Raw genomic sequence first — 16,700 nt, forward strand, 5'->3', positions numbered from 1 at the left:
ACGACAACAGCAGTGAATCAACACACAGGACACAACATGAGCTACAGTATCACAAAATGATGAAAACAGCCAAAAAACAAATACACTTTGATGAGAGTCTTTCCTCTACATATAATCTCTGTAAATAACACGGTGCAATGGATTCATTTACACCCATGTCTTGGTGGCCCAGGACACAGACACAACAGACATAACATTTTATGCAGCATGTTGCCGTCTTCAGGTATAGTAAAATTGGCTGGTTGGTTTCGTCCAAGCTTCTGTGTGGAAGGGACATCCCGGCATAGCGGGATAGGGTGCACCACCACGCACAACCAACCCGTGCACATGATATAATAATAATAATAATAATAATAGGCTACATGTTTTATGTGTAATGAAAATAATATGCAATGTGAGACACAAAAATGTATCTAACTCTCAGTTGTCGCATGGAAAGAACAAAGGCTGACCACATGATACAATAAGAAGAAGAAGAAGAAGAAGAAGAAGAAGAAGAAGAAGAAGAAGAAGAAGAAGAAGAAGAAGAAGAAGAAGAAGAAGAAGAAGAAGAAGAAGAAGAAGAAGAAGAATTGGTCAGTAGCCTCATTTTTCAACATGCTCATTCCCATTTGACGACAGACATGACGCAATGCTTCGATCATATATGTTGTTCTAAAGATCCGCTCTCTAGTTCCTTTCTAACAGATGTTGACTTTCACTTTGTTACTCTAAAAACTAAAGATTATAAAGAAATCTAAAAAAAAATTGTATATAGTGCTTTTATCCAAAGCGCTTTACAAGTTATGCTTCACATTCACCAATTCATTGACACACAGACTATGAAGACAACCATGCAAGGTAACAACCTGCTCATCTGGAGCAGTTAGGGGTTAAGTGTCATGCTCAAGGACCCTTTGACATGCTGCTGGGAGGAGCAGGAATCAAGCCGGGAACCTTCCGATTACCAGATGACCACTCTACCTCCTGAGCCACTGTCGCACTAGTAGAGCAGTCACACACAGACATGCTAGCAGCAGTTTACCATTGCCTTTGGCTCCACCACCATTGAGACCTCCATTAGCTGGACCATATCCTGGAGACCAGAAAGATGATTACTGCTCTCATCAACCATCTATCAAACACTTTCTTTGTAGACTCTCAAAGAGACAGTATTAATGTTGAGTAATATGATATTACATTTACATTTACAATTACTTCCATACAAATGTGAAACTATACAAGTGAACCATTCCACATGCCAAGAGTAGTGCTCAGAAGGGCTGAGAGATTGTTTACCATTTTTAGCACCATTGGTCACCCCAGCCACTGCACCATAACCTAGAGACCACAACAACCGTTACAAAATGACCATACAAATAAATTACAAACACTGGTTATCAACATGTGTCAAAACGTCAAGATACACACAGCAATTTCATTGGTCGCAATGTAACACCCCCCCCCCCCCCCCCCCTCCTAATAGACAGTCTCCTCCCCACCGTATGTACCGTAATTCCTCTAATAGTAACCCCGGCTTGTATTTGTTTCAACTGTAGCGGATACCAGGCTTGTATTAGGAGGAGGCATGTATAAGAGAGAGGCCTATATTTCTAATTTTCAAACAGATCATAATGAATAAATCAACATTTTGTGTCAGTTTGAACCCAGTAAAATGTACTGGGTTCATTTATTGAAACCAAGTACTGTATGAAATACGGTAGTAAACAGTGCAATTACAGGTGGTCAAAAAAAGTTAAATAAAGTAAAATAGTGCAATCACAATACTGGTATAATAATAATAATAATAATAATAATAACTTCGTTTTATACAATTCTGAGGTAGGCTTACTCTCTTGGTAAACATTAACACCATACCATTATATGGTATTTACTGCACAGCCAGGCCAGCATATAACAACAATAACAAAATATATTGCCTATGGTAAATCCGTTGAGGGAAATACTGTAATTCCTCTAATATACATGAAACCCGGCTTGTATTAGGAGGCCGGCTTATAATTGCTTAGCTCAACAGCGCACCCGGTCATTAATAGAGACCCGGTTTTTTATTGAATACCGGTTACTATTAGAGGAATTACGGTATATAGTTTCTCCCACCCACCCCCTCCTAATGTACAGTCTCCTCCCCATCATATGTATATAGTTTCTGTTAGGATCTCTGGGTAACAGTACTATATACCTGTATGCATAGACGCCTGCGCAATAGAGCATGCGGAGCATTTGCTCTACGACTATTGAACATGGGGGGGCAAACGTCTGGTTTTGCTCCCCCACTTTTTGATCATATGAAAAATATGATATACCCCCCCCCCCATATATAAATCTAACCATAACTAAGTAATTTCAATCAAATTAATAATACGCAATGACACTTAATAGCAAGTTTTTAAGTTTCCAAAGATTGTGTGACCCCCCACTTTAATGGTTTGATCCAGTGCCCACGGGCCACGGTTTGTCGGCATGACGTATACGACATGTTGGGGGAGGCGGCTTTTTCTAAAGCCCTTGAAAAATTCAGGCTGGATATTGGATAACATTGTGAGGATTATTCTTCGGCGTTTACATCAAAATGGAGCAAATCATCACGTAAGTCGAACACTGTGACTGTATACTAAATGCGCAAACAGATTGAAACTGAATATTTCTCGTATGGTGAGCCTCGGCGCTGCACCGAGTGAATCCAGAGATACAGGATGGTGCGCAGGCGCTGTGATCACCCAACGGCGGAAATAATGCCGCTTTGAGCAGTTTATAAAAAAATATTAAAAATATTTATTAGCAACGCCGAGCTTTCAAACCATCCTGTATCTCTGTGCGAACCCCTCGTGCAACTGTGAGCACCTTTGTAATGTCTCTGTGATACTTGTATAACGAACGGTTCGGCCAGAACCAGTCCTTCATGGTAAATCTAGGTTGGTTTCCCATTGAGGAGCAAGTGACTGTGGATTCACTCGGTGCAGCACAGTCACGAAAGGGGTTAACATGGACCCTGATGTAAACAAGACAAACGTCTTTCTCTGGTCTGCATCGCCTTAACAATTGTGTGTATTGAGCCGTACTGTATTGTACCCATTCTGCAATCTGTTAAATAAAGTTTTCATTCATTCATTCAGCCGCCGCGCTCACTGGGGCTATTGATAGCGTCAATTAGTTGTTGTTGTTGTTGTTGTTGGGACTGCGCTGCGGATGTGAACGGGGCCGGAGGGGCTTTGGGAGGATGGGAAAGTTATTATTATTATTATTATAATAGTAATTGGCTATCATACGTGCCTAGCTAGCGTTAGCTAAAAGAGCCCTCGCAGTGAAGTTATTATTATTATAGCTATCATACTGCAATATAAACTGAGTTTTATAGTGAAAAGAGCAGCTTTATTTTGGTCAAGATTGAAGGCTCTATATTGCAGGAAATTGCACATACAGGTGTTCATTAAATGTTAAAAAATCTGCCGTGGAGGGGTCGTGCCGGACCCCCTCCAAACCACCCCTTGCAAAAAAAACAAAAAAAAGGTAAAAAAAAAAAGGTAAAAAAAAAAAGGTAAAAAAAAAAAAAAAATGCACCCCCACTTTCAACTATAACTAGGCGGCCATGCCTGTATGTCATGTATGTCCCTATGCCATAAATGTCATGATGTCATGTATGTTGTGTATGTCATAAATATCACTATGAATTGAAAATGGGGGACCCTGATGTAAACAAGACAAACGTCTTTCTCTGGTCTGCATCCCCTTAACAATTGTGTGTATTGAGCCGTACTGTATTGTACCCATTCTGCAATCTGTTAAATAAAGTTTCCATTCATTCATTCATTCATTCATTCATTCATTCATTCATTCATTCATTCATTCATTCATTCATTCATTCATTCATTCAACACCAGTAGAGAAACCAGTGCTATAAGCCACTTTCACACATAGCCCATTAAAGCCGGGATTTGTACCCAATTTTTTTACATACAATTTCACTGTTTCAGGTAATGATTGAGTTATGAAGGTTTACCGTTGTTTGGACCACCCTGTCCATTGGGCAAACCACCGGCTCCCTGGCCATATCCTGCTGACGACAACAGCAGTGAATCAACACACAGGACACAACATGAGCTACAGTATCACAAAATGATGAAAACAGCCAAAAAACAAATACACTTTGACGAGAGACTTTCCTCTACATATAATCTCTGTAAATAACACGGTGCAATGGATTCATTTACACCCATGTCTTGGTGTCCCATGACACAGACACAACAGACATAAAATGTTATGCAGCATGTTGCCGTCTTCAGGTATAGTAAAATTGGCTGGTTGGTTTCGTCCAAGCTTCTGTGTGGAAGGGACATCCCGGCATAGCGGGATAGGGTGCACCACCACGCACAACCAACCCGTGCACATCATATAATAATAATAATAATAATAGGCTACATGTTTTATGTGTAATGAAAATAATATGCAATGTGAGACACAAAAATGTATCTAACTCTCAGTTGTCGCATGGAAAGAACAAAGGCTGACTACATGATACAAGAAGAAGAAGAAGAAGAAGAAGAAGAAGAAGAAGAAGAAGAAGAAGAAGAAGAAGAAGAAGAAGAAGAAGAAGAAGAAGAAGAAGAAGAAGAAGAAGAAGAAGAAGAAGAAGAAGAAGAAGAAGAAGAAGAAGAAGAAGAAGAAGAAGAAGAAGAAGAAGAAGAAGAAGAAGAAGAAGAAGAATTGGTCAGTAGCCTCATTTTTCAACATGCTCATTCCCATTTGACGACAGACATGACGCAATGCTTCGATCATATATGTTGTTGTGAAGGGCCAGATTAAATTGAATATATATATTTATTTATATATATATATTTAATTGTATTTGTATATTCTCTAATATTCCCTGATATCCCTTGTATATTCCTTGTACAATATGCATTGAATATCCATTCTAGCCTACTGAACATCCCATAATAGTCTCCATTCTACTATTGGTCGAGACCTTGGTGCCAGGCTGCCATACCCCTCAGACCCAGTTCAAACGTACCGCTCAACATGTACGAACAAGTCCTAGTTCCGCGTAGGAATCTGGCTACCGAACCACTAATGGGACTATTTGTTCATAGTGCGTATATATACTGCGCTACTAAAGTAGGACTTTCTTTTCAGTCCAGTTTCTTACCCTCCAATAGAGTCACAGACGTAAAGCCTCCCCGCGACGCCACGTGTGGGAGTAAGGCCAAGTTCGCCTACCATCGGTATTGAGACATCGTGTATATTAATATTTGAATAGTCATATTTGGCACTATATCGTCGAGTTGGACGTAGTCTATTAAGTTAATAATAGTCTGTTAATATATAGTGCTTCGTGCGGTGAGAATACTACCGTAGTCAGTACCCCATCGTTTCGGGCAGAGAACTGGCTGCTTATCCAGGGTGGTTGACCCCACGTGAAGCTGCACCCGAGGAGCCCCAGAGCCGACGAGCGAGTGGACCTGTATACCGGATTATTCTACCGACGACAGCCCGCCTTCCCAGGCACGGATTATGCTTTGTATACTTTGATTATTCCATGGATAAAGACCCCCGACACTGCCGTGTGTTGGAACCCCCCCCCCCTGGAGAGGACGCAAGGTGAGGAGACGCTCTGCAAGACGAGGTCGCTTCACGTCTCTCCCCCGTGGACCGGAGAGAGCCGGCCCACAAAGAGTCCACATTGAACGGCACTACAGTGGGTTCACCTGGGATACCCTTGGCCGGATGAGGCAGCCGGATTCTACCCCCCCCCCCCCCTCCTACTCCTGTCGGCTTACAAGCGACCGGATTAACCCCCCCTAGTGTGTCCAGTATATAATCATTAAAGTATCATTGCTGTTATTCCTTAAACTATTCCAGGTCGTATATGTACCACCTGCGCCTTCAGAGATTGGACATTCTCTATTGATATACCGACGAATACTCTTGCCATAAAAGTGCATACTAATTCCATTCATAAATGTGATTGATTTGATTAAGTGCTTGCTCTACACACCATCGCTGTGTAGAAATAAAGACCTATTTCTAATTCGTACATTTGTGTTGGATCCGTTTCATCTACGTGACAGTGTTCATCATAATATATTTATGCCGTGTACTGGGTGGCCGAATATTAAGTACAAAGGTAGTGGTAGTAAGTATCATATCTAGTAATACAGTCAGGGAATTGTACCCCTCAGTTACAATTGGTCCTTCGAGCCGGATGGTAATTAGTGTAATATTAATATAGTGTTATTAATATTGAAATGGCCTATGATGAACACTCCACGAAACGATCCTCCTAACCAACGCCCGCAGCGCGAACGACGGCTCCCTCAGTACTTAGAGGCTTACGCTGTCAGTCAACAACCTAGTCTTCTACTAACAGTAAACGCGGTAAAACTAGAAAGTAAAAGTATGTCTAACCCCAACGCCCAGACTACCCCGACCATAGAGGCCCCTACGGGTTCTAATGTAACTGACCAAGTTCACGGTGGGGACCAGTGGGAACCAGACATGACTTCACACCCCGCCAGTACTGAAGAAGTAGTCCCCGATGAGTCCCGGGAGGAATACAACGCTACCGAGAGAGAACTCGGCACGGAAGAAGACGGGGAGAGCACCGTGGAGATAGAGCTCCAAGGCTCCGCAAGGAGTACCCCGAGGGAAGGCTCCCCTATACAACCGCCTTCTCCCAGCGAGGCAGAGAGGACCCTACAGCAGGCCTTCCTCATCAGCCTGAACGCCGCTGCTGAACGCGACCGACTGCAGATCCAGCAGCGGAGCGAAGAAGAGCATATACGTCTAGAACTAAGACGCATTCAGAGAGAAGAGAATGTGGCCCGAGACCGAGCAGACAGCCAGCGAGCAGCTGCTGGTGCTCTACGGGACGCAGAGCGCGACAGACAGCAAGCGCAACTAATAGAACAGCTGATCAGACGGACAACACCCTCTCCCTCCGCCAGAGGCTCCAGGAACTCGTCTAGACACACCTCCAGGGCGGCATCCCCTAGCCGAGTAAACAACCCTGAACTTGACCAACAGACGAGGTCTATACCCCCCACAGACCACCTCCCCCCACCGGTCCAAGCGAGACCTAGCAACCGGGAAGGAGCAGCATATCCTGTGGAGAGGCTAAACCAGAGACTACAAGCACTGGATGACCTAACTGAAGACGAAGAGGAAGAGGAGGAGAACCACGCCCGACGACAGCACAGTACTCTACCGGACCAGGAGGTCCGGTACAGCCCAGGCTATACTCCCGCGGAGCTGCGCTACAGACCCCCGACTCTATACACGGGTGAGCACGACGCACGACCCGCACCGAGGAACAGCACCTGGACAAGCGGGCCATGGTACACTGCCGGTACCAGCCCATACCAAGGAGCGGGAGGAGACTCGCCTAGGAGGCCTCTCCCCCAACGCTCGCCGATGTATCCACAGTCAGCGTCATACATTGGCACGCCTATGGTACCCGACTTCACCCAAGAGAACCGGGCCCAGTATACAGAACTCCGCATGTGTCTGGAGACCATGTTGGTGGATGTATTGGATGAACGCCATAAATACGCCATCCTACTGAAGCACTTAAAGGTACCCCGCGCACATAATATAGCGCTCGCCTACGCGACTTCCACCACCCCATACACAGCAGCGCTGGTAGCATTGGACCAGAGGTATGGGCGCATATGGGATTACGTGATCCAGGAGATCCGACACATCGACCGCTTACCCCCAGCAATAGACAATCGAGCACTGGACGACCTGTCCATCAGAGTGCAGTCCCTGGTAGGGATGTTGGGAGCGCAGAGAGAGAAGGGGAGGCATGAACTTTACGCCAACTCAAATGTGGAAAGGATCTTGGAGAAGCTGCCGCCCGCTCGACAGGAGCGTTTTAGGCGACAGAGGGACCACCGAGACCCGAATGGCCCCGAACCTCCTCGATCTAGCAGACTTCCTGGCGAGAGAAGTCAGCAGCCTACGGCTAGATACATTCGGACGGAGCACCCCTGGCTCCAGAGAAGGAACCAGACGACTAAATGATGGAAGAAGATCGGTGACTGTGATGCACCAATCGGAGTCAGTACCGAGCAGCAGGAGCCACAGTACCCCCTCCAGAACGGAGAAGTGGAAGATAGTGTGCCCCTACTGTGAGAAAGAACACTGGCTAGCGCAATGTGACTCCTTCCCCAAGCTGAACGCGGAGGAAGCAAGTCAATGGATAAAGTCCAACAAGCGCTGTTTTCGCTGTGCGCGCTCACACATGGCAGCCGAATGCCGCTTAAAGAAAAGGTGCACCAAGTGCGATGGAGCCCATCTGGACATACTTCACGACAGTAACAGACGGCGCCCTTCACCCGCACCATCCAGCAGCAAAGCGAGCGTCATGTACATCGATCCCGCCAGCAGCAGTGGAGCCCGAGTACTCCTAAAAGTAGTGCGTGTGACACTAAGCTACCAGAATAAAGTCCTGGACACTTACGCCGTCCTCGATGACGGGTCAGAGAAGACCCTTCTGCTCGCCTCCGCTGCGGCCCAGCTAGGGCTGCGGGGAAGCGAAACCCAAATGACAATTCGGACAATAAGACGAGATTTGAAGACGATAAAGGGCGAGAATGTCTCATTCTCTATCGCAGCAAGCGGCCAGCCTGAGCGACGGTACCAGATTACAGACGCTTTCACCAGCCAAGAAATAGGACTGTCGCGGTACACATACCCCGTCGCCAAGCTGATGGAGAAATATGCACATCTGCGCAAGTTACCGATCCCGCTCATAGACAATGCTATGCCGACCCTGTTGATAGGCTCCGACCATGCAGACCTCATTGTCCCGATAGACCGGGTTCATACCGGACCCCGAGGCTGTCCTGCAGCAGTCGAGACCCGTTTGGGATGGACTCTCCAAGGCCCGCTCGCCAAATCTCTCAACCGAAGTACAGCCACTAGATGTCTCCACTCCCGAGTCACAGAGGGAGAAACCGCACTCCTGCAACACGTAGAGCGGCTATGGACCTTGGAACAAATGCCCTTTAAGAACGGAAAGAAAGACATTCGCTCTAAAGATGACATTTACGCCATTCACCTCCTCGAGACAGGGACCAAGAGAGTCCCGGTCAACGGCGTGTTGAGATACGCCACGCCACTCCTGCGGCGAGAAGGAATGCCTACTTTCCACGCCAAGACAGACGCCACAGAACGGTACCTGCTGAACACGGAGCGGCGCTTAGCCAAGAACCCCGCCCAAGAGAGCGTATACCGCGCTGAGATTGAGAAGCTCATCACAGCGGGACACGTCACAAAGATGGACATTAAAGAGGCTGACCAGACCACTGAATCGTGGTACGTGCCTCACCACAAGGTCCATCACAACGGTAAAGACCGCATAGTATTTAACTGCAGCTACCAGATCGGATCCCAAAATCTGAATAAAGAATTACTGCCCGGTCCCACACTCGGCCCCTCCCTACTCGGCGTTCTACTCCGCTTCCGCCAGGAAAAGGTGGCCATCAGCGGGGACATTAAAGGAATGTTCCTGCAGGTGAGATTAATAGAGGAGGACAAGCCCCTGTTACGGTTCCTATGGAGAGAGAAGCCAGGAGATGAGCACCCAGCCATCTACCAATGGGAAGTCCTCCCCTTCGGAACGACGTGCAGCCCCTGCTGTGCTACATTTGCACTACAGAAACATGTAGCAGAGGACCCAGCAGCGGACGAAGAGGTCCGACACAGCGTAAAGAACAGCTTCTACGTAGACAACTGTCTACAAAGCCTTTCAACCCAGGAAGAAGCCGAGGCTCTCCTGATTAAACTCCGCGCCTCATTGATCAAAGGCGGCTTTGATCTCAGGCAGTGGGCCAGCAGCGATCCGCAAGTACTGCGCAGCCTCTCCTCCGAGGACAAGGCAGCCAGCAGCGAGACCTGGATGGCTACAATCCCGGGAGAAGCCCAGGAGATGACCCTGGGATTGGTGTGGCGATTCAAAACAGATTCGCTTCACTACAGACACAAGCCCCTGACTACGGAGCAGGGAAGGCCGGCGGCGGCGCCGACCACCAGACGGAGTGTGTACACAACACTCGCCCGACAATATGACCCGCTAGGATGTATTCTACCGTACACCACCAGGGCAAAAATGATTGTACGAGCATTGTGGGACAAGGACCAGGGCTGGGACGACCCCATTCCCGCACACCTTGCATCCACCTGGAGAGAGTGGGAGATGGAGCTCCACTCACTCCCAGGCGTTAATATGCGCCGAAGCTACTTCCCACCCACGGTGAGGCCAGAGACATGTAAAATGGACTTACACGTCTTCAGTGACGCCTCAGAGGTCGCATACGGATCAGTAGCCTACTTGCGGGCCCAAGAGAAGGGGGGAGAGATCTACACAGCATTTGTCCTCGCCCGCTCGAGAATAGCCCCACGCAAGCAACAATCTATCCCACGTCTAGAGCTCTGCGCAGCCCTAGCCGGAGCGCACCTAGCCACGCTCATCCAACGTGAGCTCACCATACCGGTGTCTAGAACAATCCTGTGGTCAGATTCCACGACAGTACTCGCCGGGATCAAATCGGACTCATGCAAGTACAAAGTCTTCGTGGGAGTCAGAGTCACCGAGATTCAAGACTTAACCGAAGAGTTAACCGGAGAAACAGAGTGGCGCTACGTTGATACAAAACAGAACCCAGCTGACGTCATCACCCGGGGGATGCCCCTGGATGACCTCACCCGTCGCAATGTCTACAGTGACGGCCCAGCATTCCTAAAGCTCCCGGAAGGAGAGTGGCCCACGCCTATCCCGAGGGAAGCCAGTCAGGAGGAGGCTGAGAATAAGAAGCCTGTGTTCTGTGGATTGAGCACTGTTATCTCCGCAGACCCCAACACACTCCTGATGGGGCGGCTAGATCCTGCATTACCCCAGACAATGTACCGGCCTGAAGAAGCGAACGGCCGACGAATGTGGAGGTACAGTCAAGTATTAGCCGACAAGTTTTGGAACAGTTTCCTACTGCACTACCTACCGTCTCTACAGACCCGCCAGAAGTGGGTAAAGGAGAGAGACAATTTGACAGAAGGAACAGTCGTCATGATTATTGATCAATCACTGCCCAGAGCTATGTGGCCGGCCGGCCGCGTAAGCAAAGTGATCACCGGTGCCGACGGCAAGGTCCGAGCAGCTGAAGTGCTCGTCCAGGGTCGCACTTACACCCGTCCCGTGGCGAGGCTCATAGAACTGCCCCGACTCCCAGACACAATCGATGATGACCATGACCCTATAACCCTATGACTTTGTGAAGTTGACTGACCCCTACAGCAAACCCTTATGTGTAAATAGACAACGCGATTAATCTGTCTCTGTTTAACTGATTAGGTCTGGGACCAATCAGGGGGTGGCTGTTGTGAAGGGCCAGATTAAACCGAATATATATATTTATTTATATATATATATTTAATTGTATTTGTATATTCTCTAATATTCCCTGATATCCCTTGTATATTCCTTGTACAATATGCATTGAATATCCATTCTAGCCTACTGAACATCCCATAATAGTCTCCATTCTACTATTGGTCGAGACCTTGGTGCCAGGCTGCCATACCCCTCAGACCCAGTTCAAACGTACCGCTCAACATGTACGAACAAGTCCTAGTTCCGCGTAGGAATCTGGCTACCGAACCACTAATGGGACTATTTGTTCATAGTGCGTATATATACTGCGCTACTAAAGTAGGACTTTCTTTTCAGTCCAGTTTCTTACCCTCCAATAGAGTCACAGACGTAAAGCCTCCCCGCGACGCCACGTGTGGGAGTAAGGCCAAGTTCGCCTACCATCGGTATTGAGACATCGTGTATATTAATATTTGAATAGTCATATTTGGCACTATATCGTCGAGTTGGACGTAGTCTATTAAGCTAATAATAGTCTGTTAATATATAGTGCTTCGTGCGGTGAGAATACTACCGTAGTCAGTACCCCATCGTTTCGGGCAGAGAACTGGCTGCTTATCCAGGGTGGTTGACCCCACGTGAAGCTGCACCCGAGGAGCCCCAGAGCCGACGAGCGAGTGGACCTGTATACCGGATTATTCTACCGACGACAGCCCGCCTTCCCAGGCACGGATTATGCTTTGTATACTTTGATTATTCCATGGATAAAGACCCCCGACACTGCCGTGTGTTGGAACCCCCCCCCCCTGGAGAGGACGCAAGGTGAGGAGACGCTCTGCAAGACGAGGTCGCTTCACGTCTCTCCCCCGTGGACCGGAGAGAGCCGGCCCACAAAGAGTCCACCTGCTTTCATCTGTGGTCCAAGGATCGCCGGCGCATTGAACGGCACTACAGTGGGTTCACCTGGGATACCCTTGGCCGGATGAGGCAGCCGGATTCTACCCCCCCCCCCCCCTCCTACTCCTGTCGGCTTACAAGCGACCGGATTAACCCCCCCTAGTGTGTCCAGTATATAATCATTAAAGTATCATTGCTGTTATTCCTTAAACTATTCCAGGTCGTATATGTACCACCTGCGCCTTCAGAGATTGGACATTCTCTATTGATATACCGACGAATACTCTTGCCATAAAAGTGCATACTAATTCCATTCATAAATGTGATTGATTTGATTAAGTGCTTGCTCTACACACCATCGCTGTGTAGAAATAAAGACCTATTTCTAATTCGTACATTTGTGTTGGATCCGTTTCATCTACGTGACAGTGTTCATCATAATATATTTATGCCGTGTACTGGGTGGCCGAATATTAAGTACAAAGGTAGTGGTAGTAAGTATCATATCTAGTAATACAGTCAGGGAATTGTACCCCTCAGTTACATATGTTGTTCTAAAGATCCGCTCTCTAGTTCCTTTCTAACAGATGTTGACTTTCACTTTGTTACTGTAAAAACAAAAGATTATAAAGAAATCTAAAAAAATATATTGTATATAGTGCTTTTATCCAAAGCGCTTTACAAGTTATGCTTCACATTCACCCATTCATTCACACACAGACGATGAAGACAACCATGCAAGGTAACAACCTGCTCATCGGGAGCAGTTAGGGGGTTAAGTGTCATGCTCAAGGACCCTTTGACATGCTGCTGGGAGGAGCAGGAATCAAACCGGGAACCTTCCGATTACCAGATGACCACTCTACCTCCTGAGCCGCTGTCGCACTAGTAGAGCAGTCACACACAGACATGCTAGCAGCAGTTTACCATTGCCTTTGGCTCCACCACCATTGAGACCTCCATTAGCTGGACCATATCCTGGAGACCAGAACGATGATTACTGCTCTCATCAACCATCTATCAAACACTTTCTTTGTAGACTCTCAAAGAGACAGTATTAATGTTGAGTAATATGATATTACATTTACATTTACATTTACATTTACATTTAGTCATTTAGCTGAAGCTTTTATCCAAAGCGACTTACAAGTTCTGTACGACAAGCCATCAGGAAGGGCACAACTCTATCAGCTGAGCAACAATGTTCATCAAAGTGTTGAGTGCTACAGTGTAGGTTAGTTTATTAGGACAAGTGCATGACAGTACGGTTAGTTAGGGTTAGATTTTTTTTTTTTTTTTTTTTTTTTTTTTTTTTTTTAATTCAGATAATGGTTGAAGAAGTGCGTCTTTAGTCGACGGCGAAAGATTGGACGTGATTCGGCTGTCCTAACTGGGGTGGGTAGTTCATTCCACCATTGTGGGGCAAGGACTGAGAATAGGCGACTTCTCTTTGATGACCCTCCCGGAGCTTGGATAGGAGTAGGTCTGAGGCGGCCAGAAGATGCAGAGCGTAGGGGTCTTGAGGGTGTGTAGTTAGAGACCATTGACCGGAGGTAGGCGGGAGCGGTTCCCTTTGCCGCACGGTATGCTAGGTCGAGGGCTTTGAAGCGGATTCGTGCAGCAATGGGGAGCCAGTGCAGGTCCCTAAGAAGTGGGGTGACATGGGCCGACTTCGGTAGGTTTGAGATCAGGCGGGCCGCTGCGTTCTGAATGAGTTGAAGAGGCTTAGTGGCAGTGGCCGGGAGGCCAGCGAGCAGTGCATTGCAGTAGTCGAGGCGGGAGATGACTGTTGATTGGACGAGGAGTTGGGTGGCTTCTTTTGTCAGGAAGGGGCGTATCCTTCTGACGTTGCTCAGGAGGAATCGGCAGGTTCTGGTCGTCGCTGCGATGTGAGCAGAGAAGTTCAACTGGTCGTCGAGGACAACACCAAGGTTCTTGGCGGTCGGGGACGCAGTCACAGCTGCATTCTCGACTGTGATTGAAAGGTCGGTTAGGGGGGAGGATTTGGCCGGCAGGTGGAGCAATTCTGTTTTGCTTAGGTTCAGTTTGAGGTGGTTGGACGTCATCCAGGCTGAGATGTCGGACAGACAGGCCGAGATCCGCACAGAGACGTGGATATCTGAGGGAGGGAAGGAGAGGAAGAGTTGAGTATCGTCGGCATAACAATGGTAGGAGAAGCCATGAGACGTGATAATGTTACCCAGTGATTTAGTGTAGAGGGAGAAGAGAAGGGGTCCTAAAACCGAGCCCTGGGGGACACCCGTCCGCAGGGGGCGGGTGGCCGACAGGGTCCCTCTCCATGACACTTGGTAGGAGCGGTCATTGAGGTATGATGACAGCCATGTCAGCGCAGAGCCAGCCACTCCCATTCCTGCGAGGGCCGCAAGGAGGATCTGGTGGTTGACTGTGTCGAAGGCTGCAGATAGATCTAGGAGAATCAGGACAGAGGAGAGGCCTTTCGCTTTTGCTAAGTGAAGTGCCTCTGTGACCGCAATGAGGGCTGTCTCTGTGGAGTGACCAGTCCTGAAGCCTGACTGATTAGGGTCTAGGAGGTCATTCTGTAAGAGATAAGTAGTAAGTTGGTTGGATACAGCACGTTCAAGTGTTTTAGAAAGGAAGGAGAGAAGAGAGACAGGACGGTAGTTGCCTATGACAGTTTACAATTACAAATTTACAATTACTTCCATACAAATGTGAAACTATACAAGTGAACCATTCCACATGCCAAGAGTAGTGCTCAGAAGGGCTGAGAGATTGTTTACCATTTCTAGCACCATTGGCCACCCCAGCCACTGCACCATAACCTAGAGACCACAACAACCGTTACAAAATGACCATACAAATCAATTACAAACACTGGTTATCAACATGTGTCAAAACGTCAAGATACACACAGCAATGGGCGGCTACGTGGCGTAGTGGGCAAGGCGCTCGCCACGAATGCGGACACGCTGGGCTCGCCTGTTCGAGCCCAGCGCTCCACATTGCTTTCAGTTTAGCTGGTCGTTCATACTAATACACATTGGCCGTATTAGGGGGTGGGAAACTGATGGGTGGGGATCGGGCGTTGTGGACAGCGACTCCTACAGGTCGGTTGGTGCGCCTGCGCAGTAGAATCAGGAAGTGTCGGGGGCAGCGTGAGCCTCCCACGCGTTACTCCTCGCCACTGAGAGATCGAGCTGCGCAGGTGAAAAGATGCGACTGCTGTTACCTCAAGTACCGGAGGGGACTTGTGCTATGTATGACTTAGTCCACATTGCAGCCGGCTTGTGGGAGGCAAGAAACAGCGTTCGTGACAGGGGAGGGTTGAATTGGATGATACGAAAAAATTGGGATGGGAGAAAATATAGAAAATGGGAGAAAAAGTGGATAAAAAAAAAAGATACACACAGCAATTTCATTGGTCACAATGTAACCCCCCCCCCGCCCCCCCCACCCCCTCCTAGAAGACAGGCTCCTCCCCACCGTATGTATATAGTTTCTCCCACCCACCCCCTCCTAATGTACAGTCTCCTCCCCATCATATGTATATCGTTTCTGTTAGGATCTCTGGGTAACAGTACAATATACATGTATGTCATGTATGTCCCTATGCCATAAATGTCATGATGTCATGTCCGTTGTGTATGTCATAAATGTCACTATGAATTGAAAATGGGGGACCCTGATGTAAACAAGACAAACGTCTTAGTCTGGTCTGCATCCCCTTAACAATTGTGTGTATTGAGCCGTACTGTATTGTACCCATTCTGCAATCTGTTAAATAAAGTTTTCATTCATTCATTCATTCATTCATTCATTCATTCATTCATTCATTCATTCATTCATTCAACACCAGTAGAGAAACCAGTGCCATAAGCCCCTTTCACACATGGCCCATTAAAGCCGGGATTTGTACCCAATTATTTACATACAATTTCACTGTTTCAGGTAATGATTGAGTTATGAAGGTTTACCGTTGTTTGGACCACCCTGTCCATTGGGCAAACCACCGGCTCCCTGGCCATATCCTGCTGACGACAACAGCAGTGAATCAACACACAGGACACAATAATGATGATAATAATAATAATAATAATAATAATAATAATAATAATAATAATAATAATAATAATAATAATAATAATAATAATAATAATAATAATAATAATAATAATAATAATAATAATAATAATAAAAAAAAATAATAATAATAATAATAATAATAATAATAATAATAATAATAATAATAATAATAATAATAATAATAATAATAATAATAATAATAATAGGCTACGTGTTTTATGTGTAATGAAAATAATATGCAATGTGAGACACAAAAATGTATCTAACTCTCAGTTGTCGCATGAAAAGAACAAAGGCTGACCACATGATAGAAGAAGAAGAAGAAGAAGAAGAAGAAGAAGAAGAAGAAGAAGAAGAAGAAGAAGAAGAA

At 46.7% G+C, this 16,700-nt stretch overlaps 1 protein-coding gene across 1 annotated transcript in view; it reads right to left on the bottom strand.

The window, feature by feature from the left end:
* The window catches only part of LOC311240490 (uncharacterized protein), a 74,841-nt gene that overhangs the window by 42,457 nt on the left and 15,684 nt on the right, over positions 1 to 16,700 (bottom strand). Inside the window, exons 22-27 of the mRNA XM_084329069.1 lie at positions 16,222 to 16,275; positions 15,028 to 15,069; positions 13,193 to 13,243; positions 4,001 to 4,054; positions 1,279 to 1,320; positions 1,025 to 1,075 (exon numbers count right to left, since the gene is read on the bottom strand). Of these exons, the coding sequence (XP_084185195.1) occupies positions 1,025 to 1,075; positions 1,279 to 1,320; positions 4,001 to 4,054; positions 13,193 to 13,243; positions 15,028 to 15,069; positions 16,222 to 16,275 (294 nt within the window). The remainder of the gene's footprint in view (positions 1 to 1,024; positions 1,076 to 1,278; positions 1,321 to 4,000; positions 4,055 to 13,192; positions 13,244 to 15,027; positions 15,070 to 16,221; positions 16,276 to 16,700) is intronic.

Source organism: Notolepis coatsorum (genome assembly GCF_963971535.1).
Source record: "Notolepis coatsorum genome assembly, chromosome: 14".
Taxonomy (NCBI): domain Eukaryota; kingdom Metazoa; phylum Chordata; class Actinopteri; order Aulopiformes; family Paralepididae; genus Notolepis; species Notolepis coatsorum.